Here is a 26,182-nt window from a genome sequence, read left to right on the forward strand (position 1 = left end):
ATTTTTTTCCTACTCAGTCTTTGTCTCATAGGAATGCTGTGGGCAGTTCAGAAACCCGTCCACCAGTGACATCATCGATGGCGAATCCAAGCTAATAGAAACGGCAGGCTTTCTTTTCCTGAAAAGTTGCAATGCAAAAGTTGAAGCCATCGTTCTCATGATAATAAAAATCTAAATATATTTTAAAACAAATCTTGTTTAAAAAAAGATCTGCCTAATGATGATGTCACTGGTGGACGGGTGTCCGAACTGCCCAAAGCCCTCCTATGAGACACAGACTGAGTAGGAATAAATTGTGGTGTTTTATCATGAACATTAGTGAGGACCAATTATATGAAGAGATGTTGAAAAGTGGTGAAGTGGTCCTTTAAGTGGCATCACACACAAGTTATTATATGCATACACACTTGATAAAAGACAAATATGGGCAATGTGTACTGTACTGTATATACTGTATATTCCCCCACCATCAAAAAAAGAAGAAAAACAAGAAGGGGAGGGAGGACGACAATAACAATAACTGCTCGGCCACAGACACATGACAGAAAATACAGGGCAAGTCCACCATCACCACTACCACGACATATTGAGTTCAATAAGTCACCAAGCACAACATTCGGTTCAGTTATGTTTTCAATCACTGACAAAAAGTCACCAACAGGGGGGGCGACGCGCCACACCACGTCTCACCTCAACGCCTTCCAATGCAGGCTGTGTCGGAATGGGAGACAATGATGAGAGAGTCAGCAGAGTAACGTGTGTGTGTGTTGTACATCAGGGGCAGCTCCCAAACCTTTTTACCCTTCCAATATTTATATTTCTGTGTGTGTGTGTGTGTGTGTGTGTGTGTGTGTGTGTGTGTGTGTGTGTGTGTGTGTGTGTGTGTGTGTGTGTGTGTGCGTGCATGCATAGTACATGAGGTCAGCAAATTACATTCCTATCCAGACCTTTAATTCTGACACTCTGTTGACCCCACAGAAGTACTTCTCTCTTTGTAAAGATAACCGGAGATAACATTGATAACGTTGCATTCACTGGACGCTAGCTCTTCAACAACCCTACAAGAGATTTTTGATTCCGTCAAACCATCCGAAAGACACACAAACAAATGTTGTCATAAGCTCCTCTGTGCCTGAAATGTAGTCCTTCAATCTCCTTGCCCCTAACTACCCCCCGCATCCCCTCACCCACCTGGTCCCTCTTTCATTACCAGACACCGTTTTCAGCATCAGAACACACCTGGCCTTATTGTGAATGCCGACCCTGCTGTCAGGCTCCGAAACAAAGAGCGACGGCAAGGCGAGAGGAGGAAACACAGGGCCAATTTGCATCTAATTACGCCATTTGAAAGAAAAGGAGAAAAAAAAGAAAAATAGAGGGAGGGAGAGTGGAAGAGAAAAAAAAATTGTTCCATTCCCCCGATAGAGGAACAGGCCATTTTCCTTCCTTCCTCTCTGTCTCTCTCTGTCTCAGATGCCATAGTTCTCGTAGAAGTCCTAACACCCCCAGCCCCCCCCCCCCCCACCCCCCGCTTGTCTCACCTTTTTTCTTTTGCCTTTACAAGGTTATCTGTCGAGGAGATAAGGAGGAGGTGCGGCCCTGGGCCCCACCGCCGCCTGCCTGGCGCCTAATTAATCATTGATTGTAATATGGCCACTCACGACGACTCATCTGGGAGGAGGCCGCCCTGAGGAGGTGTTGATTTTGTGTGCATAAGTGTGCATGTGCGCGTGTCTGCTGCGTCAGTCTGTGCACACGGCAGGCTACAGTACGTGCGTGTTCGTGTGCACTAGTGTCCCGTGTTCATATTTGTGTGATTTGTGTTGCAGGGTGTCTGTGTAGTTTGTGTGCGTGCATGCGTGGCTTGTCAGGGACCGATCGATAAACAAAAAAATAACAAGGTGCCGGTGTACAGCTGTATTGACCTGGAGGCCATGTCTGCATCTCTACCGTACATACTCAGGTACTCAAGTGCAGGTATTGAGCTGAGGTGGAACAAAGCAATGGGACACCTCTCTGCGGTATGAATGAGAGCAGGTTTACATTTCTATCAGATTTCACCGACATCAGTGTGTGTGTGTGTGTGTGTGTGTGTGTGTGTGTGTGTGTGTGTGTGTGTGTGTGTGTGTGTGTGTGTGTGTGTGTGTGTGTGTGTGTGTGTGTGTGTGTGTGTGTGTGTGTGTGCACTCACACTGCCGTCGCTGCGCTGACCTCCCTTGTGTGTTATCACAACCACCTCCATCCACTTTCTCAGGTGTTGCTGAGAAAAGAGAGACAGAGAAGAGAGCGAGAGATAAACAGAAATCACAGATGTATATTACATCAAAGGTGCGTGTGTGAGTACAAGTGGGTGAATGCATGCATCTTCTGAGACTAGGCAGCTGAGACTGGAAACATTTTCATCAAGATTAGCTCTTCCCTCTGCATTCATTCGAGATAAAGACAGCATCAGAAATTTGGAAGGGAGTTTCTACTAAAATGATTAAATCCCCCCACCCAACATCTGTAAATTTAGAACACTGTCCCCTAAACGATAATACACTGTGTTATTTCTCTCACCATCATCTGATCACAGAACTTGTCATTAAAGGAGTTGGGGAAGAGGCGTGTGACGGAGGTGAGCCGGTTCACCACATTGAGTGTAAGACTGCGGTAGTCGCCCAGCATCATCAGTAGGGGTCGCATGTGGGTGTGGATTTGATCCACCTCGATGGTCGCCCCTTCCAGGAACTGAAACACATGGTGAATAACAGCTGAATAGAATGTTACGGCCGCCCCGTAACTTACATCACTCCCACTGCAGATTTCCAATGGAAAATGTGCTCTGTAAAAATATAAATAGCTCTGTATAAGGATTGATATATTATTTGCGCGACAGCCTTCTACAACGGAATATCAAAAATCTATTTGTCCATTCGATAGAATAATCGCTAAGATGATAATCGTTAGTTGCATCCCAGATCAGATCAGTGAGTTAGATGGAATGAATTGCATTTTTATAGTGCTTTTCCAAGTGCTCAAAGCGCTTTACAATGGTTCATTCATTCATACATTGGGAGGTGAAGCGGCGAACAGTCGCCAGCGTCCTCACTTCCCACATTCACACACCAATGGTGGCATGTTCACACCAACCAACTCATTGCCAATCAGTTGAAGAAATTGCAGATTGAGGCTTTAACATTTGAATTTATGAAATATCTGAGACCATTAGGGTTTTATGGAAGATGATTCTGAACATCAATTTACAAATGTAAGCACCAGAATGTGTATTATATTTCTAGTTTGACCCGTTCTAATACTCCTTAATCTTGTAAGAATTACTGAAATCAGTCGTGGCTGACAAATTTAATTTATGAGAACAAATTTCTTTCACCATAGCCGTTTTAGGCTTCAGGCTTGTACGACAGACCAGGAACTGAAGTGCATAATTATATTATCATAATGTTGGGAAATCATATTTGTTTTTTGCAATGGTGGTGCTCTCTTCACAATGCAAGAGTTTGTAAAGTTAAAGCAAGAATATTTATTTATTACAGACAAAGAGTAAACTGTAAATTTGTAATTAATCTGAAATTGTCTCTAAAAGTGACTTATACTCTGTGTCATTTTAGATTTTAGCTATATATATATATATATATACATACGTTTTTCAGAAAACATTGGTATACAACATTGGTTCTCAAAAATAGCAGATGCAAGCTTGGGAACTTGTACATCTGGGAGAGAGAGAGGGTCTTAATGGGTTAAAGAAATATTAAATCTTACATTGAACTGTTTCATCTGGTCAATTTTAAACTACTAGCACTATATAAATCATACATAAAATGCACAATGTTTCTCTCCAACCTTTTTTTTTACAGATACAGCTTATGCAGGGAGCGCAACTCCCTGCATAAAGTTTCAGACAATAGATTTCAGAGGAAATCCATTCACAATCATATACTGTAGAAGCAATCCTCAGAGCAATAAATCACTAGGTGAACAAAACTCTTGGGTGATAGTGTTTCATACTGCAAACTCAGATTGGATTCTCCTATCAAAAACCACCCAAAGGTTTTAAAGATGTTGAAAGTATTCTGCAAGGCAGATGTAGCCGTCACAAAATATTCTCAGTGTTGTGTAATTTCACGCACGCAAAAAGACAAGATATGGTTCTACTAAGGATAATAAGGCCAAGGATAATCTTAGCCTGCATTATGTAAATTATCCCCAAATCACATCCCAAGCTCAAGACCCAGAAACAGACTCTGCATTACAAAAATAGACACGTACAGTTGGAGGCCATCGATATTGTCCTTTTCTTTTTGCTGAGGTTTGCGTGATCTGCGCAAAAGGACAGTTAACCCATTTTGGGCGGGAACCCCTTTTGGTGTTTTAAACATTGTTATAATTTAGCTATTGAAAAATAGCAGATCTACAAGCTCATAGCGCGCCACCGAGTGGCGCGCTACGAGCTTGTAGGTCTGCTATTTTTGAAAAATCGTGAAAATAGAAATAGAAAACTGGAGGATTTACAAGGATTTTTTTTAAATTTTGAGGTCAGGCCTAAATGGGTCAAATGATAAGGGACAATATCGGTGGCACCCAACTGTATTGTGCCGTTTTGTTTTCCAAGGCTTAAAAATCAAACCAACTTAATTTCCATTCCCAACCATTCATCTTCTGACCACATTAAGCCTAGCCATGACAAGAGCTGCCAGCTACCCTACACCCGTGCCTCCATTAAAACCACTTATACTTTATCATACAACAGTGTGCACACTGTTGTATGATACAGTTATTGTTGTTGTTATTTTGGGGGAAATAAATTAATTCATGTTGTTTGACACATTTTGCCTATTCCCAAAATAGTGAGCAGCGAGGCCATATACACTCTACACACACCTGCCTGCATCCACACCACACACACACACACACACACACACACACACACACACACACACACACACACACACACACACACACACACACACACACACACACACACACACACACACACACACACACACACACACACACACACACACACACACACACACACACACACACACACACACACACACACACACACACACACACACACACACACACAGAAGTTATTTGTCATATCTGCCCTGTGCAATTTGTGATTATGAAGACTTAAGGCCTATTCATAGTCTGGATTTTCGGTGGTGAGGTGAGTGAGTAAAAACAGAGAAGGGTTGGGGAGAGCGGTGGTTTCCTCTTCACCGCGGCTCAGTGATGTCATCTTGTAGTTCGGTGGTCACCTCACCACCGAAAATATGACTATGAATAACGCTTAAAGCCCAAACCACACCAAAGGGTCGGGTTGGGACAAAACCTTTTAAGATTTTAAGGTAGACCACGCCAATGCAACTCATTCCAACTCAATGGGTTGCATTGGTGTGGTTTACCTTAAAACGGTTTTGTCCCAACCCGACCCTTTGGTGTGGTGGTTTGGGCTTAAAAGGCAAGCAGAAATACAAATTCTAACGTTCCAATGTTCAATGCAAAAACACAATGAAATCGTTAATCGCAAATAATTGTGTGACATTTAATCGTCAACTTAAAATTGAAATCGTGACAGCCCTACACACACACACACACACACACACACACACACACACACACACACACACACACACACACACACACACACACACACACACACACACACACACACACACACACACACACACACACACACACACACACACACACACACACACACACACACACACACACACACACACACACACACACACACACAGCAGGCAGGGATGATGCACGGCCGTCACATTCATTTTCCTCTGTGCTCAGAGAACAAACAGTCCATCCTGTATCGATCTGGCCCTGGCAACGCTCATTAGTGTTAGCAGGCCACAGATGAAAGGATGGGGAGAGGACACACAATGGTCAGGGAGCAGAAGAGGAAAAATGAATGAATGAGCAGAGAGGACAGGAGGTGAGAAGCAGTGACTGAGGCAAAGAGGAAAAAATGAAGGACAAATAAATTAGAGGAAAGGAAAGGGGTGCAGCTGATGGCTAGATAAAATGGGAAAAGAAGGCATGGAGAAGATATATGGACAAATAAGGGAAGTGGGCATGGGGGGGGGGAGAGAGAGAGAGAGACAGTTCTTTGGGAAGATAACAAGACATGGAGAGATTAAGATGAAGGGGGCGAGTGATAAAGTATTTCTGAGATGGCAAACAGACATGAAAAGATGGAAAGATGAGGGATGCGTAGTCATGCTGCAGACCCATGGTGTCAGTATTACCAGAAAAGAGTTGTGAAGGTGAAATAATGGTTATAATGATTTAAGTCTGGGAAACAGTGGGAAGAGGAAAACGTGTGTGTGGGGTTCCATATAATAGTCTATTCGACTCCATTTGCAACCATTATAAGATCAAAGCATGTCACTACACAGCCTCAAAATAGAGGTGAGGGTGTCTACCATGGCATCCCTATGAAGAATAATAGTCAACATAGATGAAATACTATATAGAACAACCAGTCGTGTGATCATATATGACTCCCAATCCATCCTTTTTCCCCTTATTTTCTACTTTTACTGTGCTTGAAATGTATCATGTTTTTGTATGTTGTCCAGTTGTCCTGTTTTGTTAGTATTGTTTGGGTTTAACTATATGGGGACTGCGGATGGAAATTAGCCTCACTGCTAAAATCCGAAGTGTACTTACGCTGCATTTATATATACTAGTCCTTACCCGTTGTGAGATATTGCCCCCCCCCCATAAATATCTTTAATTGCCGTTCATTTAAACTTGTATAATATATTTGTGTGTTTTTTTAATGAATAAAAACAGCACTATAACATGAAAGTATTCGTACAAATGCATGGTAGGGAAATATGTTCATGGTAGTGACCACAACATTTACACTTATTAGCCCACAGACCCCCCATTTGAAAAGTATGAAGGCCCCCCAGCAGTGCTGGTAGGTAGTCGGGTGTTGGGTGCACAACATCCTCTGTGGCTGACAGCGGTACGGGGCATATCATAAGCTCAGCCAGGACCCCCGTTTTAAAGCTTACTTCAGGCTAAGCAAGGGGCGATTTAAAGACTTGGTGCCATGGGTTGAGCCATTAATCTTGAGAGAGCAGACAATTTATTGTAATGGGGCAGATGATAAAAAGCAGCCCATATCATATGCACGTTACTAACAAATTTAAACTACTCCTACCTTATCATAGACATGACGCTAAACCGTAAAATATGTTAATTTTAACTCTGAGAGTGTACAAATAGATCCATCTGTAGTTCTACGTGACTTCTGACTGACAAAACTGACTCATACAGGCAAACATCTCTCCAACATGGAAGTGGCAGTGAAAGTAAATGCTGCAGGGCATTTTTATTCCGACTTTGTTTTGACATTGGAAAGGATGGCGGAAGTTTGTATTATTAAAGCCTCAGTTATACTTGGTTGTGCATAGTGCCGTACACCAGAAATAACCAAGCTCGCAACACGTTGACAGAGCTTGTAGATCAGCTATTTTCGGTGCCGTACAATGACGCAACAAGTATAAATCAGGCATTACCTTTCTCTTGACATTGGAGAGGATGCTGGACGTCTGTATTACTTACCTTTCTCATGCAGGCCTCCCCTGCTTCCTGCAACTCGCTGTTCGTGGAGTTGAGGGCTTTGAACAGGGCAGCGATGATCTTCTCTCGAGACTGGGGCAGGTAGTTGCATGCTGCCAGGGCGTCTAAAAATAAAACACACGGAATGGAAAACAGCATTTTAAGGAGATTTCTGACAGGTTGGATATGAGAAAGAAATGATGAAATTTATGAGAATGGCTATGAACCAAAAAGAAAAAGTCATGGGTATTTTAAGGGTGTGTTTTTCACTTTGCAAAGCAATAATGACACCGAAATGATGTGACAAAATATGATTTAAAGTATGATAATGCTATTTTAGAACTAATAAGAGCGATGAGGATCACAAGCCAATTATGATTATGACAGCAATTAAACAATAATTACATCAGATCAAATGCCATCACATTCTGAGGGCTAAGGAAATGTTAGGCATGGTGCTGACTAGCCTAACAAACGGTGTTTGAAATGTTGACATATAAATCTCATCGTTGCCGTGCTTGCCCAGTTGATCAGATTCAGAAAGATTCTCTGCGAGGAAGTTGAAACATCTTAAATGAAAATTGGGCAAATGCATACACAACATGAATAATATGTAATTTATAATATTTTTTTATGTATACAAAACAGAAAACAAGCTTTATTCAACGGCCCATAACTAAAGAACCGATGGCAGTGGCAGAAGAATTCATTAATACCTGTACTGTACTTCTAGCTCAAGAGTACTTACTGAGTGCAGCAATGCGAAGGGGCACCAGGGAGGGAAGGCTCTTATAACACGGCAGCTTCATCAGAGCAGAATCCTCTGCTTCACACAGGTTCAACAGCTGGAGAGTGAAACACAACGGCGGTCAAGGGTGAGTGTAAAACAGTCAAATTTAAAGAAATGTAACTGTTTTGACGCCAGGGGCTAAATGTGCAACATGAGCAGAGAAGAAGAGGTCTTGTTGTTGTGGCTGAAAGTGAAAGTACCTACAGAGGCCTACTAGCGTTGTGATCATTGTTTTGATTAGCGGGAGCTCGAATTAATGTTTTATTAGGCTGCCTACTTCATCTCATTATGAGCCATAATGTCAATAAAAGATGGCGTGCAGGCGTGCGTACACGCAGGGATTTTGGCTGTTTCTTACATGGATGCTAGCGGTGGCTAGCAACGGAGCTAAAATAAGGTAATTAAAAAAGAATTTAACTCCTGTGCAAAGGTCATTATCTCGGGAATGGCTACAGAGGAGTTAAGCATACAGGTTTCAAGCAGTTCAGTAAAAACAAAAAACACACCCGTGTGAAGTGAGGTGCGCTCTTATCTTAGTACATCATCATTACGTAAAATAGACACCATGTCTATTTGCTCAGACACTATGATTCTCCATTCATTGTCAATGGGAATTTAATGTTTGTGTAGGACAAAGTTTGTGGACAGACACCAAAAGCTGGATATAGGAGGGGCTGGCGCCCCTCAAAAATGTGGCACGGCAAACGTGTGTGTATGTAGCAATGGGGAGGGCATTGCCACAGTGACATTGACAAAAACAAATCTCCATTATAGGATAGGATAGCAGGTCCCTCAAATGATGGCTAGCTACCTCCCAAAGCATCTGGTATTTACAACAGCATTTGGCCAGTGGCGAGTTAATTTACCACCCTGACGCACTGAATATCAACATCCTGTATATATAATCATTAAACGAAAGTATGTAGATCCTTGGGCCCAATGAGGAGACATGCATACCTCTGTGTAGAAAACCTTGTGTTCCATGACATTGAGGTCCATAGTGAAGAGGCGGGGCTGCAGGGTGGTGCAAAAGGTGTTGCCCTCCATCAGGCCGATCTGGGCGTTGGCCGGCTGGTGGCGCAGCAGATGCTTCTTGGGAGGGACCATGTCCTGTAACACCTGGGGAGATGCAGGATTAGGGAGAAAGGGAGAGTCAAGGATCAGAATGACAGGCAGGAGTGGAGAAAGTGGGGAAAAAGCAGTGGTGTGTAAATGCCTGAAATCTGTGACATCCGTTAGGCCTTCCAGGGATTCCGCGAGACATAATTGTCCAGCGCTGAGGTTAAACGTCAGAAAGATACTGTATAGGCTACCACAATGGCATAATGTAGCTGGCTCTCACAGGAGAACATGCACTACGGTTGACCATCATTATCATATCATTATGAACATGCAAATTATTAATCGTGTCACAAAAGGGAACAATACTGTTTGATAGACGCTATTCGCACGCTCGTAATGTAGGGTCAGGCTACAGCCAAAGGCAGCCAATCACAGTCATTCGAGTACGTCTGCATCCGTGATAGTTTAGCTGGACCTTTGAGCAGGGATTTAGTGACTCACAACTTTACAACTTCATTAAATGGTAGGCTAAGGCTAAGGTTGATAAACGTGGCTGGGTTTGATTATGGAGGAAGAGGTCATCTCTAGTTGAGAGTTGTTATTCAGACATCACAGCATTGCTATCAATGTTTCCCCTAGAATTTTTCAGAAAGGGGTAGGTTATTTCACCGTGACGCACGTTATGTGAATAGACATACGAGTCACGTAGGCCTAGTTTCTGGCCAGTCTGTCTTTCAGAAAAGCGGGCCCCTCTCCAAGGCAATGGTTGGGGAAACAATTAAACTATTACTATAGCTAATTATAAGTAACAATAACAACTCCCCAACCTCTGAGCGCCTTCCTTAGAACCTCCTCTCTCAACAACCCTTTGAGACTAGTAGAGCTAGTAACATCACTTGGATGACAGCAGTAAGGGCTGACCGCTCTTCCCCAGCTTTGTCTGTTTGTGTGAACACAAACACGATGATTTGATTGGCTGATCAGGTAAGGGCAGAAAAGTGAAAACTCTTAAAGTGATTGGCCGTGATGATTTGATTGGCTGCGCACGGAATATGATGTATGAACATGTATGATGATAAGAGCGCCACTCACTTCACACAAGTGTGATTTCTTTATGTATTTGATGTATTACCATGTTGTTCTTACTTACTGTAAATCCCTCTGGATTAAGAGCATCTGCTAAATGCCTAAATTGTCATCATTTGTAAATTGTAATCATCAGACATAAACACAAAGCTGTGCATTTTCATCGTGATGATGATGTATGATGATAACATCATCAGCCAATCAAAGTCATCTATTCCGTGCTCATATGGACAGACATACACACAAAGCTGTGCATAGAATTTATTCATCTAAATTCGTCTGTGTTTAAGGAACAAAAAAGAAAAAAACCTGCATCTCAATTATTAGTTATTGGTTCCAATATAATTTAGATATATTTTGGTTAATTGCCCAGCCCTACCTCCTTGTGTGGCTCCATGATGATGGTGACGCTCTTTCCAGTGACCTGGGCCAGCACCTGCAGGGAGTGCATGGCCTGTTTCCGGACGGTGGAGTTGGGCGAGGTGACCTCTCGGACCAGGTCGTGCGTGACCATGTGGAACGACTTGTCCTGGGCGGCCAGCAGCTCCTCGCTCTTCTCCTCGTCCTTCAGCGGCGTGGCACAGCGCACAAGCAGCTGCTCCAGGGTGGTCTTGGCCATGGCCACAGCTCCGTTCGACACCTGGACGGGAGACGGCCGTCAGTCACAAGAGGACGTGTATAGGGAAGAATCTTATGACTATCCTGTCCTTAAACCCCTATTCTTATTCAGACGGACCAGAGTTGAAACTGTACTGTTCCCTCTACACCAAATGTCTTCAAACATTGCCACCAAATGTCTTCAAACAACAACGTTGTGAGCTTGTATAATCGGCTTGGCAAATGTTCATACCCAGAGTAGGGATGCTGGGGTTCAAGTGGCTAAATTAAACTTTCAGGGGCAACTTCTGTTAAAGAATAAATACATAAATATCAGATTAAAATGTACATAGAAGGTAAACTTACACATCTTTCGCATACAGTCATACATATAGCTCCTTTTTTACACAAAAACCTTGCCATTCACTCTACTCTCTTTCACCTACACTACGTACAGACGGACACTTGTCTGCCATCACCTCTCCTGTGAGGTCCATCATGACGAAGAGCAGGGCCTTGAGGAAGGTCAGCTGGTTCTGCAGCACCCAGATCAGGGGCAGCCGCTCCATCAGGAACTTGATGGAGACCACACCGCCCAGCTTGGCGTACCAGGCCTGCTCATAGCAGCAGGCGCACAGGCGCTCCACGATGTAAGAGAACAGCGGCAGCTGACATGCCTGGGGGTGAAGAGGAGGAAGAAGAGGAAGATGGCAGGGTATGATGGATGGGATCCATGTTCGAGCATCTATAGAAGCACAAACATGAAGTCGACTGACTGACTTGTGCAGACTATAACAATGAACAAAAACAAGCAATGAGTTTGGGATACATTTTGTGGGGTGACAGGACATCTACCATACAAATTATATGAAGAAAGCGATTCTGTCTCTAAAAGAGAAAACTAAGGCGGAGGCGAAAAGACAAACATCAACATTGTTTAAAGCAGAGTTGAGCAGTATTTTCGACAGTCATATTGAAACAACGGCTTGTTTAAACCATTAAGACCTGGAACGCGTTTGAAAAATAGCAGATATTCTGGAACGCGATAGCAGATCTACAAGCTCGTAGCGCGGCACCAATTACAGCGCTTGTAGATCTGCTATTTTTGAAAAATTGTGAAAATGTGGCGCAAATCTTTGAATGTATATAATTTCACAGCGAACATTTTAACTCAAATCTTTGCTGCTGGAGCAACATCTTTTCAGATGGGGGGGCGGCAGCCAATTTTGGGGACCTTGACAAGAAATAGTTTGAGAACCACTGACATAGAAACATACATTTTTCAGAAAACTATCTGGTCTTAGGTCTAAATGGGTTAATTGGTAGGGGCCACATATTGTGCAAATGGAGCCTCAAATCACCAAAACCCATGTGCAAACACAACTCCACTGACCCGTTCCTTGGATCCCAGGATGATGCTGGCTACGTCAAAGATGACGGCCAGGGCCACCTCTCCAATTTTACACAGCTCCTTCTCCTCGTAGGCCATGCAGATTGCGATGGCATCGATCAAAACTAACGGGTCCATACCCTTGGAGCCATTCTCCTCACTGTGGAACATGGCTGTACTCGGCTGACTGCCCATCTGGTAGCACGGAAGCAGGAATGGACCTGAGAACGAGGGGAAGGTGAAGGGAGAGAGAGAGAGCAACAGGCATAAGATTGATAATTGATGTAGCCTTGTAGCACCAATGACCAAGTGGTTAAGGCGCATAGGCTCCGAGAACCGAGTCCCAGGTTCGATTCCCAAGCCAGATGGACCCATGCCACGTGTAACTCTGCAAATCTCTCCCCATTTCCTGTCAAACACTTTTCCATCAAAATAAGGCAGAAAATATCTAAAAGCGTACTTTCATGATATCTACAAACGTACTTCTGTGTGTGTGTCTGTGTGAAAGACCACTAGTGCTCAGCACCTTCGCTGGGTAAATAAATACGTAAATCAGCACTGAAGCTTCAGTTCTCTCACCACACTGCTGGGCGACGGCCACCATGGTGTAGTGTCGGATGAGGCTGGCGACAAAGGGCAGCGCACTGGGCCTCAGGTCCTTGATCACGGCTGACATGAAGGCCCCTGTCAGAGCCTGTTCAAACGTCCTGCGTGCCGGTGTGTCCTGGGCCTTGTAGCGGTGGGAGATGATCACATTGAGGATCCACTTCTCTGTGAAGCTGGGTGGAAAAACACACAAACACACACACACACACACACACACACACACAAAATTACTTTTATGAAACACACACGGACGGACGATTCCTTGTTTTCTTTTGGTTGAAACAAAATCCCGAGGTGGAGTTTTTCTTTTGGTTTATTTACAACGGTTGGTTATTGTGAAAACCAGAAGGGGAGTTTAAATGTGTGGTGGACATATAAGTGAATGAACTGAACTGCATTTAATTTTCAATACGAAACCTTAAACTGACTTTCTACGTGTGGAGTATTACTTTTATTGGCTTTGAGTGAGTTGTGTTGGTAACTTGGGTTGAAAATAAATCATTTACAGTGTTTTGAAGTAATTATATATTTTGACTGTGTAAAAAACAGCAACCTACCTGTTTTTTACACAGTGACCATTGTAGGGTTTTTTATGATTGAAACCTTTAATGGTGGAAACCGCTACATAAAAAAATGGCGCCTGATGTGGGGGCATGATAAGGTCATGTATTAATACCAGAAAAATAAAAAGATGGTGCTACCTAATTTGTGGTGGCGCTACCAACTGAAAAGCTTGGTGGCACCAGTGCTATACCTGTGAAAAAGTTAGTCTGGAGCCAAAAAGACAGACAGACAGACAGACAACAGACAGAGCTCGTTAACAGAATTCACTGTGTGCCTCGCTTCCTTCTCCTGTCTCTCATTCGTTCCTTCATATGTCTTACCTTCCCTTTCCCTAGATCTACACACACCTTGCCTTCTACCATCTGTCTTTTACACTTTCACCGTCTCTGCCTCTGTCGTTCTCACCCTCTCTTTCCTCCCTCCATCTGCCTGTCTCCCTCTCTCTCTCTCCCCCGTTATTTACACCCGCTGATGGCGATTGGGAGGCGGGGCAGCGTTGTGATGGAGCGCTAGCTCTCTCCATGCTTGAGCTTGTGTTTTATAATGCCAAATGCCAGAGCGGGGCCTGATGGATGGCTCCATTTCATCTTCACCATTCAAAAAAAAAAGGAGGAAAACTTTAAAGGAGAGGAGAGGAGGTCAGGAGGGCTGATGAAATGCCAGATCAATTGGCCTTCACTCATTCAGGGCCGCTGACACTCTGTTGCCACTTCGTTCTCCCTCTTTGGCATTTTGGAGACATTAAAGAAGAGCACCACACACACTTAAGGGTTGTTTTCCCCCCAACGGAGAGTGAACACACAGTGAGAGAGAGAGAGAGAGAGAGAGAGAGAGAGAGAGAGAGAGAAATACAGAAATACAGAAAGAGAGGGAGAGAATCAACAAGGGAGAAGAGATGAACCCAGAGATGGAGAGGCGAGATACACTTAAAGACTGAATGAAGGAGCGAGAGAGAGCGAGCGATGGGGGAGTAGAGTCTGAGTAGGAGGTGGGGTAGTGAGGGAGTTGGAGACAATAGCTGGAGGGAGGAGAGATAGAGGAAGAGAAAGAAAAATGGACAGATGGAGAGAAAAAAGTCAAAGTGTGAGAAGCGATCGAGCACGTCATGAATCAAGACATCTGACAAGAGGGGGCGGCAGGCACACCCCCGATCATAACTGACACACTTCATTATCTCCACACAAACGTGTGTGCATGTACTATGTGTGTGCGTGTGTGTAAGATTTAGAGCGAGAGAGTGTGTGTGTGTGTTTGTGTGTGTGTGCGCACGTGCGTGTATGTGTGCCGACAGGCGGGTGGAAGGGGCATGGCAGAGTGTAAACAGGCAGGGGAAAGTCAATTAGCCCCTGCCCCGGGATCAATGATGGTAATGTGACCAACCCTGTCTACAACACCCCACATGCATGCACAGATATATACACACACACACACACACCTCCCCCGTCTGTCTGCCTTGAAGTAAAAGCCTGAGAGGAGATAAATATCCATGTGAGTGTGTGAGAGAGAGAGAGAGAGAGAGACTGAGACTATGTCTAATTAGCCAGTGCAACACAGAGAAAGCTGATGAGGCAACGTGTGGCAGGGAGACGGATGGATGTGAAAAACAGGACACATGGAGGAGAGAATGTAAGTTGAAGGGGAGGAGAGGAGAGGAAAGATAGAAGCAGTTAAGGTCAAGAGGTCCAGTGAGGTAATGGAGGGATCAATGATCGTCCTGTTCAAGGCACGTGTTTGTTAACAGCACCCGTTTGTTTCATTGGTGTGTGTGTGTGTGTGTGTGTGTGTGTGTGTGTGTGTGTGTGTGTGTGTGTGTGTGTGTGTGTGTGTGTGTGTGTGTGTGTGTGTGTGTCATTTTCATAACAGTTGCTTTATTTGTACTGTCTAACTAATTCTCCAGTGTAAACAGAAGAACGCATTTTCAGAATTCTCTCTCTCCTTGGCCTTTTCTTTTATCATGATTTAATTATTCACTTAATCCAGACGTTTCAACAGTACTTAGGGCAGAAACAATACTGTATATACTGTATGTGCGTGTGTCCTTACTTGGGGTGAGCAAGGAGCTGGTAGAGGGCATGTTTGTTGTCATCCAGACTGGTCATGGCCACCAGGAAACACTTGATGACCTCCCAGGCCTGTCGCCGGTAGTAGGGCTCTGTGTTGGCACTCTTCAGGCAGTCCAGAGCCGTCTCGATCGCCTTTGGGGGGAGGGGGGGGGGGATTAAAAACACAGAGAAGAAGAGGGGACAAATGCAGTTGGCAAAATTGATTGTGATCATTTTTATATTTTTACTGACGGAAATCTCTTACAGAAAGGTCCTTTTTGAACAGGTCTGGTGCGTACGAGCAGGCAGCAGGCATGTTTTATTGCGAGTACAACATTTCAGTCCAACTGACCTCCATCAGGTAACTCATTGCCAATATTCTCGAAACACTGGATGATCATGGACAAAAAGTTCATATTTTTTAAAGAATAGGTTTTAACCATAGCATGTCCTGCAGCTAACATCAAAAATCAACTATTATGTCCAAACAACCTATTGATCGTGTCTGTTAATATTTCTGCCACTGATCATGTCTTCGACACATCCTCAACGGGAGAATAATAATGGAATAATGCATCTGTAATTTCACGCCATTGATGGTATGTCTCCAGTTGCATGGGTGCCCTTTTATGTACAGTAAGGGATAATGAATGGCTGAGTAGTCATTGTTTATAGATAAATCACTGACAGGCTGATTAATTAGCCTGAAGGTGATACATTTATATATAAGCAATGACCACTCAGCCAAACATTATCCCGCTTGTTACACGACTACTTAATACATAAATTAATAAATTGACCCAAAACACAACAAAATGACTCGTATTTCCTTGCTTGGTAATGAAAGTATTCCCATAAGTGTCGCGCTGGCCGCGTCTGCTCAGCTGCAGCAAGGTCGGAAAACAAGTGAGTGAGTTGATCAAATAGAATCTATTTTCGGGTACTGCTTCGTCTATTTCTCGCTCAAATGTCTTTTTGAGAGCAATATTTAGCTGTAAATGACATTGTGTGTGTGTTTACATGGCTGTCATGTTGGAAACAGGCAGAAAATCAGCGGAGCACAGCAGGTGCTCCGAGGGTTTGATTAGAACTAAAATGATGGAAGCATGGGATGGTTTGTTGAACGAATTTTGTTGACAAGAGGCTAGACTACAGATAAAGCGAGTCAAGAGAGTGATGGACATGGACATTGGACAGCCAGACAGGAATATTATGTAAACAATGATAAAAATAGATCAAATACAGCATGGTCAAGTCCAACGCAATAGAGTAATAGAAGATTAGTAACCACGCATATGAACAGGCAGTGGTGTAAAAAGTACTCAAATATTTTACTTAAAGATGGAGTGCCGTGATGTTTAAAATGTTTTGTTGTTAATTGTTACACAATTTGTTCACTGTCTGCATATGCAAGAGTTCAAACAAATTGAACAAATGAATAGGATGACTTGTGCTGTATCTATTGCATCAAAATAAGCGGCACATATTATGTTAGACTCCACAATTGCATACAGACCACCGTTTTTTGCCCACAGATTAAGATTATGTCCCTTTTTATTGTAAACCTATAATGCACCATCAAGTAGTGCTTGCTTTTTTTAAATATCTCTGTGATCTTATCATGTAAAGGGAATTACTGTAAACTGGCCCAGGGGCTTTCCTGAACAGTAAAGTCAGGCAATCTTTATGGACATCAGGAATCATGTCTGTCTGCATCCATTTTTCTCCGGAATGGGTCAGGGGTTTTCCTGGCTCAGAATGGGCCTTTGGGGGGTGACTACGCACAGCAGTAAGCATGATTGGTGAACATTTATATTTAACAGAACATCCTACAAGGATTTTGTTGGCTTGGTGGGGGTTCTCGTTGACCTGCATGGCTGGCCTATCAGCCAGGTCTATTATAAAGGAAACATTGGAGGGGTTACAGCCTTAACTCTAGAACTGGACAATTATGTCAAGGAGGGGGAAGCCTGAGCTGCCTAAATTTAGCAGAGTTTAGACCATTAGAACTGCCAGATTATGGGCTGACGACCGGGCATTTAAGAAGGGAGAAAATGAACCAATTAACGCCACTCAGAAACAGAAGGCGTGAAGATGAAATGAGGGGGTGCTTCATAATTGAATTGTCGACGTGTCCAGAGATTTTAAAGGACCAGGGTCTCTGACATGTACTCAGGCACAATATAACGGGACCGACTTAGACATGGAAGGTTCAGAGGAAAGATTCTCCATGCAGACGAGGAAAAAAAGAAACCCAGGGCATTCTACATTCTACCATCAAAAAGGCTTTGGCTCATTGGCTTGAGATTGTAGATCATTTTTTGTTACGCAACATATTTTGAACGTTTTCAAAGACATTTTAATAATAATAGAATAAATAAATAAATACAAATTGGGGAAAATGTTATATATTATATATATATTATAATGGTATGCCTAAAATAGGGGCGCAAGGTTGAAAGTGGTTGAAGTTTGAGTAATATCTGAGGTGTTTTGCAGGGACAGACCATGAGGAATGATGCAAAAACAAAGGAAATTGAGCAAGAGAAGGTGGGAAAAGGGAATTGGTGTGAAAGAAAATAGCATAGGGAGGCAGATGAAGGGCAGGAAGAGGCAGAAATGTGAGAGGGCAGGAAAATTCATTTTCAGACTTGTGCGCCTTATTTCCGCTGGGAGTATTTTTGATTGGCGCAATACCTTGAAGAGAGGAAATATAGTCTAATAAGTGTCATCTGATCTTGATTGCTTTTCCATTTTCTCTCATGCACAGTCACACATACACTGAGCCACACAGCACTCAGACAATGCCTTTTAGTGGAAGCTGTCATTTCGAAAAATGTTAACAGCTTGAGAAATGAGAGTGCACCTGTCCTTCAGGCAGCAGGACAGTTTATAGCGCTGCCTTTAAGCTATGGTTAGAGCATTTCTCACGTATTCAATAGGTCAAGATGAGCTGCTTTGTGTTTTAAAAAATGTGCAGTTCATATAATTTGAGCCTAAATGCATTATTTTAAGTTCATGCATAAGTATGGGACGAGTCAGAATATTATCAGTGGTGTCATGCTCGTAGAACGCAGTACCACACCGTGGTACCAAAACAATTGTGACGTGCACGCGCAGGTACGGAACAGAACGCGTCCCCCTAGATTCAAGAGAAGACGCACCTAACCTCGGGTCACGAGAATTTCCAAGACGCACCAAGTACCCAGTGCTGAGTTGTCTAGGTTTACTGGCCTCCCCCCCACCCTATTTTCACACCGTGCCAAGGCGTGAATCTAGTTTGCGTCCGAGCATAGGCAACGGTAACGCCCCGCCTGCCTCTGATTGGCCTACCGACACTGCCCGTCTTGACTGTCCTCAGAGATGCGAGGTTACTCCGTGGTGGGAAATAACAGAGAATGACAGCTTGGCACGCGTGACAGAATGCAGCCTTGTAACTAACTTGTAAGTTTTATTTTTGTAGAAGAGGCAAACTAATATTGTTTATGCCGTTTGCTTTGATTGAAGAATTGATTGAACACACGTACATACTATGATTTGATTTGGGTGTGTACTAAAGTGTTAGTGTTGATTATCATCTATTAATTTAATTATAGTAAACTAATACTATATTATACTAAAAAGAATAAAGGTGAAGGGAAAAGAGACCACAATAATGAACACTTTATTTAGAACACACCCAAATTAAATCATATTACAGCGTACATGTTCAATCAATTATTCCATCAAAGCAAACGGCATAAACAATATTAATTTGCCTCTTCTACAAAAATAAAACATACAAGTCACAGACAGTTCTCTTGTATCATACCATACGTCCGTACTTGTATTATTTCCCACCACGGAGTAACCTCGCATCAGACTATCCAGCATAGCTATATCCACCTCGGAAGACAGTCAAGACGGGCAGTGTCGGTAGGCCAATCAGAGGCAGGCGGGGCGTTACCATGCCTATGCTCGAACGCAAACTAGATTCACACCGTGCCAAGTATCCTGATTCCTGCCCAATTCAAGTGGCTACTACTTTGTATAACAACAGCTTTAACTGTTTACCTGAGCGCACGTTAAGTTCTCATACACGGTAAGCAAGTAAGCAACACTTACCACTTACCAACACCATCAAAGAACAGATTCGTCCAAAGCAAACTTTTTAGTTTCGCTACTGTGCAGTAAAGAATGTTGTCTGATTATTTTAAGTCTACTTTTGTGTTTGTGTGTCTAAAACTCTCATACTAGACTAGTAGACTACACTATAAACAATATAGTCTTAGGCTATCAGCTGTTCGGTGCGCACCACGCATGCCGCGATGCGCACATGTAGGCGTGTGCGACCGTGCGTGTGACTGCACAGCGCACGCGTGTGCGTGCAGGTGACGTTCCGTGGTACCGGAAAAAATCACCATTACACACTGAATATTATATACGAGTGGAAAAACAGGCGTATATTTATGGAAATTATAAGAAAAGGATTCTATCAGTTGTGTTAATCCTAAGGGACAGATCGAAGTTGAAGTTGTTCTTTTGTACAGCTGCAGCCAACGGCACTCACACACCAACACTAATGAAATTACATCTCAGGAGGGATGATGGGGAGAAGAAAGGAAGGGAAAATGGGTGCAAGGAATGGAAGGTGGAAGGAATGTTAATTACATTACTCTACATACATTTTGACATGGGGAGGGTTTAAAGAGTCATGTACCAGGGATGGCATCGGTGGAATCCATCTTGAAAGGCAAACACAATTATTGAAATGATAGTACTTGTGCTTATACTTCATCATCTCTACATCTATCTGCAGTTCTCGTCTACACACGTGCACTTTCGCCGGAGCCTATGCTGCCTGCTACTGGTATCGGTGTTGTGTATTCAAGTGTGTGTCTCTGCTAAGGGTTGTCTGTATGTGTGTTTTGCCCATGGCAGACGCAGGAGAGAGGGAGAGGCCATTAGTGAGAGTAAATAATGGCGTCATGGAGGCCCGCACGAGATTGATGATTACTGACTGTGGATGAGGGAGCCATGATAGATTTAATTACCTGGGGAACACACGCAGTCTCCTCTCTCACAAACGCACTAAAATGTACAGGCTCACACACACACACACACACACACACACACACGCAAGACACAAAGTCACACACCTACACACACCAGCCAGATGACAAGGATCCATTGCCCTCGCTACAAAGCAATCACAGAGAATGTGAGTCGTTCTTTCTTGCATGCTTCCGTCCTTCCTTTCCCAAATTGAAATACAAAAAAAAGGTAAAGGGAATGGATAAGAGCCATTGGAAGTGTTTCGAAGTTGTGTGTGAGAGTGATGTCACTGCTAAACTTTCCTCTTCAGTACTCCATGAGCGACTGAACGGAAGAATCAGAATGATGTCTTGAAATGCCATGCCACAAATCATGAAAGGTACAACTCTCATTTGTTTGAAAGCATTGAAACGCATTATCCTTCTTTCAAATCAAATAAACAGTACAGCTGAGACATTGTGCCACAACTAAAAGGCCTGCTCATTGTTATGTAGAACGTGTTCATTGTTCCTTTACTATGTCTTCTTTGTTTCTGTGGATAACATGTTGAGCATGAATTGCATTTTACATCCGTCTGCAAAACGAAGGTATCCCATTTTGGACTGACAAAACTTTCAGTTTCAAGTGTATCAGTCGAATGGCCACAGTAAGACAGCAGCTTATCTGTACATGTGGGAATTAGCTTTTGAATTGAAACTAAAAATCCACACTGTAAATAAACAACTGAACACTGCAAGACAAACCTCAATCAAACACCAGATAACATCACAGACAGACTGTATGTGGTGTGTGTGTGTGTGTGTGTGTGTGTGTGTGTGTGTGTGTCTGAAGTTCACGCAAAGCTGAAGTTCCCAACAAAAGCCATTCAACATAGGACGGAAGACAGTCACTGTCTTTATGGTAACTAAGCTTGATATCGCACACCAAATGGACTTCTGTAACTTTCACCACCAAAAAAAGAACATATATGAATTAAAGAAATAGCGGTAATGACTAAAGCCCTATTCATATTCATAGTCCAGATTTAGGTGAAGAGGTGGCCACCTATTCGGTGGTCACCTCTTCACCAGAACGGTGGTTTTGACGGCACCGCTCATAGTCCAACACTTCCTCAAATTCGTCCATTATTTTCTCTCCGCTTTCTCTCTACTGCCTATCTGCCGCCATTCTATTCTTTTCTGGTCCTTTCCTATTCTATTCCTGTCGCTATCTCTACTATTTAATTTCTTTGTTCTCTCGTTCTCCCGCTGCTCTGTTTTGGGACTTTTTTTGTTTTTGCGTCGGGGGCTCAGCAAAACTACCACGGAGCAAAACCGTTACGGCCAGGAGGACAGCACTTCCCGGCTTTGGTCCGTGGTGGTTTTGCGAGCTGAGCTCTCATTTGTAACTATTATGAAGTATATCCAGCAGACCAGCACAACGTAACAACTTCTAGACCAATCACCAATGCCGGAGCGAGTCTCAATAACCACGGTGGTGAGTAAAAACAGAGAGAATGGCTGGGGAGAGGTTATCTCTTCACCGCGGCTCAGTGACGTCATGTTGTAGTATTCGGTGACAGCGGTGGTCACCTCATCACTGAAAACAGGACTATGAGTAGACCTTAATGAGCCCCACCCAACAGGATACATCACATCCCGGTGGAATTGCGGTAATGTGGTTATTGTCTCAGCCATAAACAAGAGGCAAAACCAAACCAAAACCTACATACTGATCAATGGTGTCACCAGTCCTACCTTCTCCATGGGCAGCTGGATGGAGGCCTTGCAGTCTGTGAATTCAGCCTTGATGCTGGGTCCCTGGACCTCTGTCACCACATACTGAAGCCTCTGTGACTCCTTCAGCATCTTCCTGTTGCTACCTCCAAACTTCCCCAGCACCCGATAGGCCACGTGGGAGATGGTCTCTGCTGGGTTGCGTAGTGTACGCCACAAGGCCTGCAGAAAATAGCCAAGAATGGGAGAGATTATAGGATGGGGGGGGGGGGGGGTTGTGTGCGTGCGTGTTCAGGGTGTTAAGCCCAGTTTAGATCAAAAATTAATGACGTGACAAAATCATTAGAACATTGCAGACTGCAGTGGATAATTGCAGTGGCGTGAACTAGCTCATCTCAGAATGTCTGAAGTTGGCAGATGCCTTCTGCTGAATTGCATTAATTGAGCTTCCAAACATTAGCTATGTCAGTTGTCATCAAGTAAGACCACCATCTACACAAATAATTAATTTTAGAATGAGCCGTAATTATGGAAACAGATAACTGGCTTTTTTCTTTCTAAACAGGGTGGTTTTAGAATGTTGCAGACCACGTTGTGGAATTCTTCAGCAATTTGTCGAAAGCTCCAACTCGTCTCATCGTAAATCTTTAATGTAAACTGGGCTTAAATATACACCAATAACACACACAGCTGCTAGTTGTGGCAAAACTGCTCATTGCTATATATTTCACCAAGGAAGCTAGCCATTGGCCCGGGCCGGCCTAGCGGTCCGGGCACCTAGGCTGGTAATCCGATTCAGACTACCTTTGCTGTGCGTCTTCCCCCATCTCTCTCCCCGTTTCCTGTCAACATACTGTACATCTATCAATAAAGGCAAAAAGCCCAAAAATATCTTTAAAAAAAGCCACCAATGTTTTGGTTCATGACAAAACAACTTATATCAATAAGAAATTCCACCAAGGCTTACCTGCATGAGCTCAGCCCTGACAGGCTGTATGTGGTCGTACAGGAAGTCAGGCTGCAGGTTGTCCACACACAGCTCCAGTGTGCGGAGGCCTTGGCTGACCAGTGTCTGAGAGCCATTGAGCGCAGAGACCAGCGGGTCCATTAGCATGGGCAGGTAGGGCAGCAGGGAGCTGAGGCGGACAGGCACCGTCAGACACAGTTCCACAAACAAGTCCTTCATGTGTTGCTTGTGGAGACCACTCTGCAGCATGTTGAGACCTGGAGGGCATGAAGGAAAGTGGAATACAAATATAATATATGTGAGGAATCTCAGAATGAGAAAAAAATATTACGACACCCAAGAACACTTTCATAATACAGCTCGCTATATTCCAGATTCAAGGACTGACCCAAGTGTAGTCAGACATTTACACCGTACTTCGGTTTGAGATCAGTGCTCTCTTTGTATTAAGACCATTTCTGTTACAGAGGTCACTCATGTTCAAGTTCAGACAACAAACAGACAGTGGCGTATGTCTCACCTTGCAGAAGGTTGGGAAGGAGGGGCAGGAACTCCTGGTAGAGCAGGTCATGGCTGCCTCCGCCGATGGAGCGGAAGAGAGCTCTGAGAAGCAGGAAGTAGTTGTATGGCTCCTTGGCCGACTGGGCCAGCTCCATGGAGCTGTTCACTATCTTATGGAGGTGGGGCTGGGGAAATGGAGACATGGAAGTATGATGGATATCATTCTCTTCCTTCTTTTACAATGTTCTATTATAGTCAATAACAATAACTAGATAGTTTTGTAATTTATAGTAACTTGTAATTTTACCTTGAGCATCTGTTCGTTCTCGGCGGCAAACAACGACACTGAGCCAAACACCAGTTTGAAGAGCTTGAGGTAGAGGTTGGACAGCTCCACGTTGGAGCCCATCTCAGGTAGCCTCTCCAGGAGATACTCCACCAGGATGGTGGCGAACAGGGCTGACGTCGACAGGTTGGCCAGGAATGAGTTTGCCACAATCTGGGACACAACAGGTCAAGTTCAAGCATCATCAAGTGAAGCCTTTTGTTGTATACATTTCATACAAACATTAAAATAAATCATTATAAACAGATTTATAAAGTGCATTTACCTGGTCCACACACACAAAATAACATATATATAAGAATCAATAAGAATCATGTATATTGGGTCTGAAGATGCTGCAAACTGAAATGTTTAAAAAAAAGAATGACTCGTGTTGTTCCAGCATTTGGATAAACACACCTGCTGTTAAACACCACAGATCAACACAGATCAAAGGCTTGTTCCTGTGAAGTTTTAATCGTTTTTTGTGTTCGTTTGTTTTTGCTGTTTCTATTACCCAATTTCTCCTCAGGGAACATGGAATATGGTTTGGATTAATGACGAAAACAATTGTGTTCCAAGGAAGTTCCAACCCTTTTCTTCTGTTGTAAAAAATCCATGCAAGGACCACTTTACCGATACCGTGTCTTGTGTCATCTTACCTGTAGTGTTGACAGTACATTTTGGGTTCGTTTTAGTCATAGTCTTTTGAATAAAATGTAATTTAGTTTGTCATATTTTAGTCTGTGAAATGCTTTAGTTAGCATTATATGTTAGTCGACTAAATATCATACTATTATGATTATTATTAAGATTAACTAAATCTACAGTTGATTTGGTTGCACTTGGTTGCACTTGGTTGCACTCTGAAAATATTTTCAGAGCACAACCAAACATAAAATGACATCTCTTTTAGTTCTCTTGTCCACTAGTCCCTGAGCCTCCATAACATTTTAATCTATTTGTTGAAGATATTGTCAATATATTTAGTCATAATAGTTTTAGTCATCATAGCTTAGTTTTCATTGCATTTTTATTCAGTCACCCAGTGGAACAAAGGTAGCCAAACCACACCAAAGGGTTGAGACGGACGAGACGGTTTTAGCGTTCGTCCCAGTGGTGTGATATGTCCTGTTCCACGTCGACCCAAGTGATTCAACTGGTTCAATTCAATGGCCCAAACCACACCAATCTACTCGCAACCGTTTGGCGACCCATTGGTGTCAAAATCATTACTATTTACCTGCAGCGCGTAGTTCTTAGAAATCCTCTCCACCATGTAGGGCACCGTGGTCTGAAAGATCTCCTTGAAGGTGAGCGGGTTCATCATGGTGAAGACGCCGGCGAAGTGCTCCAGCACCTCCTTCTCCTCCTTCATGCGCACCGTCTGGCAGTTGGCCACCCGGATGTAAGTCTGCTGGTTGTTGGCAACCTGTACCTAGCCAAGAGGGTGATGGGGCGCTGTGACACCATGCTGCTACAACAATGGCAACCCAAACACTGGGTCGCTCACGGTGGACACATTGTTATGGGTCTGCTTAGTTTTTGTTTCCTATACATTTGATTTTTTATTATTATTATTTCAAAACATTAAAAAAAAAACATTCCCTTTCCTGAATTAATTAAACAAAATCCAAAGATTTTTTTCAGTAATGTCATGAAGAAATGAAAGAAAAATCTCTATTAGAACAAATATTTAAGAAGTTAAGAAGAAGCGACACGTTGTGAGCTTGTAGATCTGCCATTTTCACTAGTTTGGGTCCCGGGCGAATATCTATTTTCTGTTTTGGGTCACGGGCTGAAACGTTTGGGAACCACTGTGCTACAAGATCTGAAGGCAGGGCCTCAACATAGTCGCAACCATTTTGACAACCATTGTTTTTGCTGACGACTGCGGA

At 43.3% G+C, this 26,182-nt stretch overlaps 1 protein-coding gene across 2 annotated transcripts in view; it reads right to left on the bottom strand.

Annotated features, from left to right (window-relative positions):
* Positions 1-26,182, bottom strand: part of trrap (transformation/transcription domain-associated protein) — a 143,720-nt gene that overhangs the window by 104,295 nt on the left and 13,243 nt on the right. The window contains exons 17-31 of one of the 2 annotated variants that reach the window (XM_079493049.1): positions 25,528-25,716; positions 24,267-24,458; positions 23,979-24,144; positions 23,459-23,715; positions 22,513-22,713; positions 15,744-15,895; positions 13,110-13,309; positions 12,534-12,751; positions 11,620-11,817; positions 10,923-11,183; positions 9,353-9,514; positions 8,354-8,450; positions 7,609-7,730; positions 2,560-2,730; positions 2,192-2,260 (exon numbers count right to left, since the gene is read on the bottom strand). In XM_079493049.1, coding sequence (XP_079349175.1) covers positions 2,192-2,260; positions 2,560-2,730; positions 7,609-7,730; positions 8,354-8,450; positions 9,353-9,514; positions 10,923-11,183; positions 11,620-11,817; positions 12,534-12,751; positions 13,110-13,309; positions 15,744-15,895; positions 22,513-22,713; positions 23,459-23,715; positions 23,979-24,144; positions 24,267-24,458; positions 25,528-25,716 — 2,655 coding nt within the window. Of the gene's footprint in view, positions 1-2,191; positions 2,261-2,559; positions 2,731-7,608; positions 7,731-8,353; positions 8,451-9,352; positions 9,515-10,922; positions 11,184-11,619; positions 11,818-12,533; positions 12,752-13,109; positions 13,310-15,743; positions 15,896-22,512; positions 22,714-23,458; positions 23,716-23,978; positions 24,145-24,266; positions 24,459-25,527; positions 25,723-26,182 lie in introns of both variants that reach the window. The other variant, XM_079493048.1, reaches the window with a different exon arrangement.

This window comes from Electrona antarctica (genome assembly GCF_951216825.1).
Source record: "Electrona antarctica genome assembly, chromosome: 22".
NCBI lineage: Eukaryota > Metazoa > Chordata > Actinopteri > Myctophiformes > Myctophidae > Electrona > Electrona antarctica.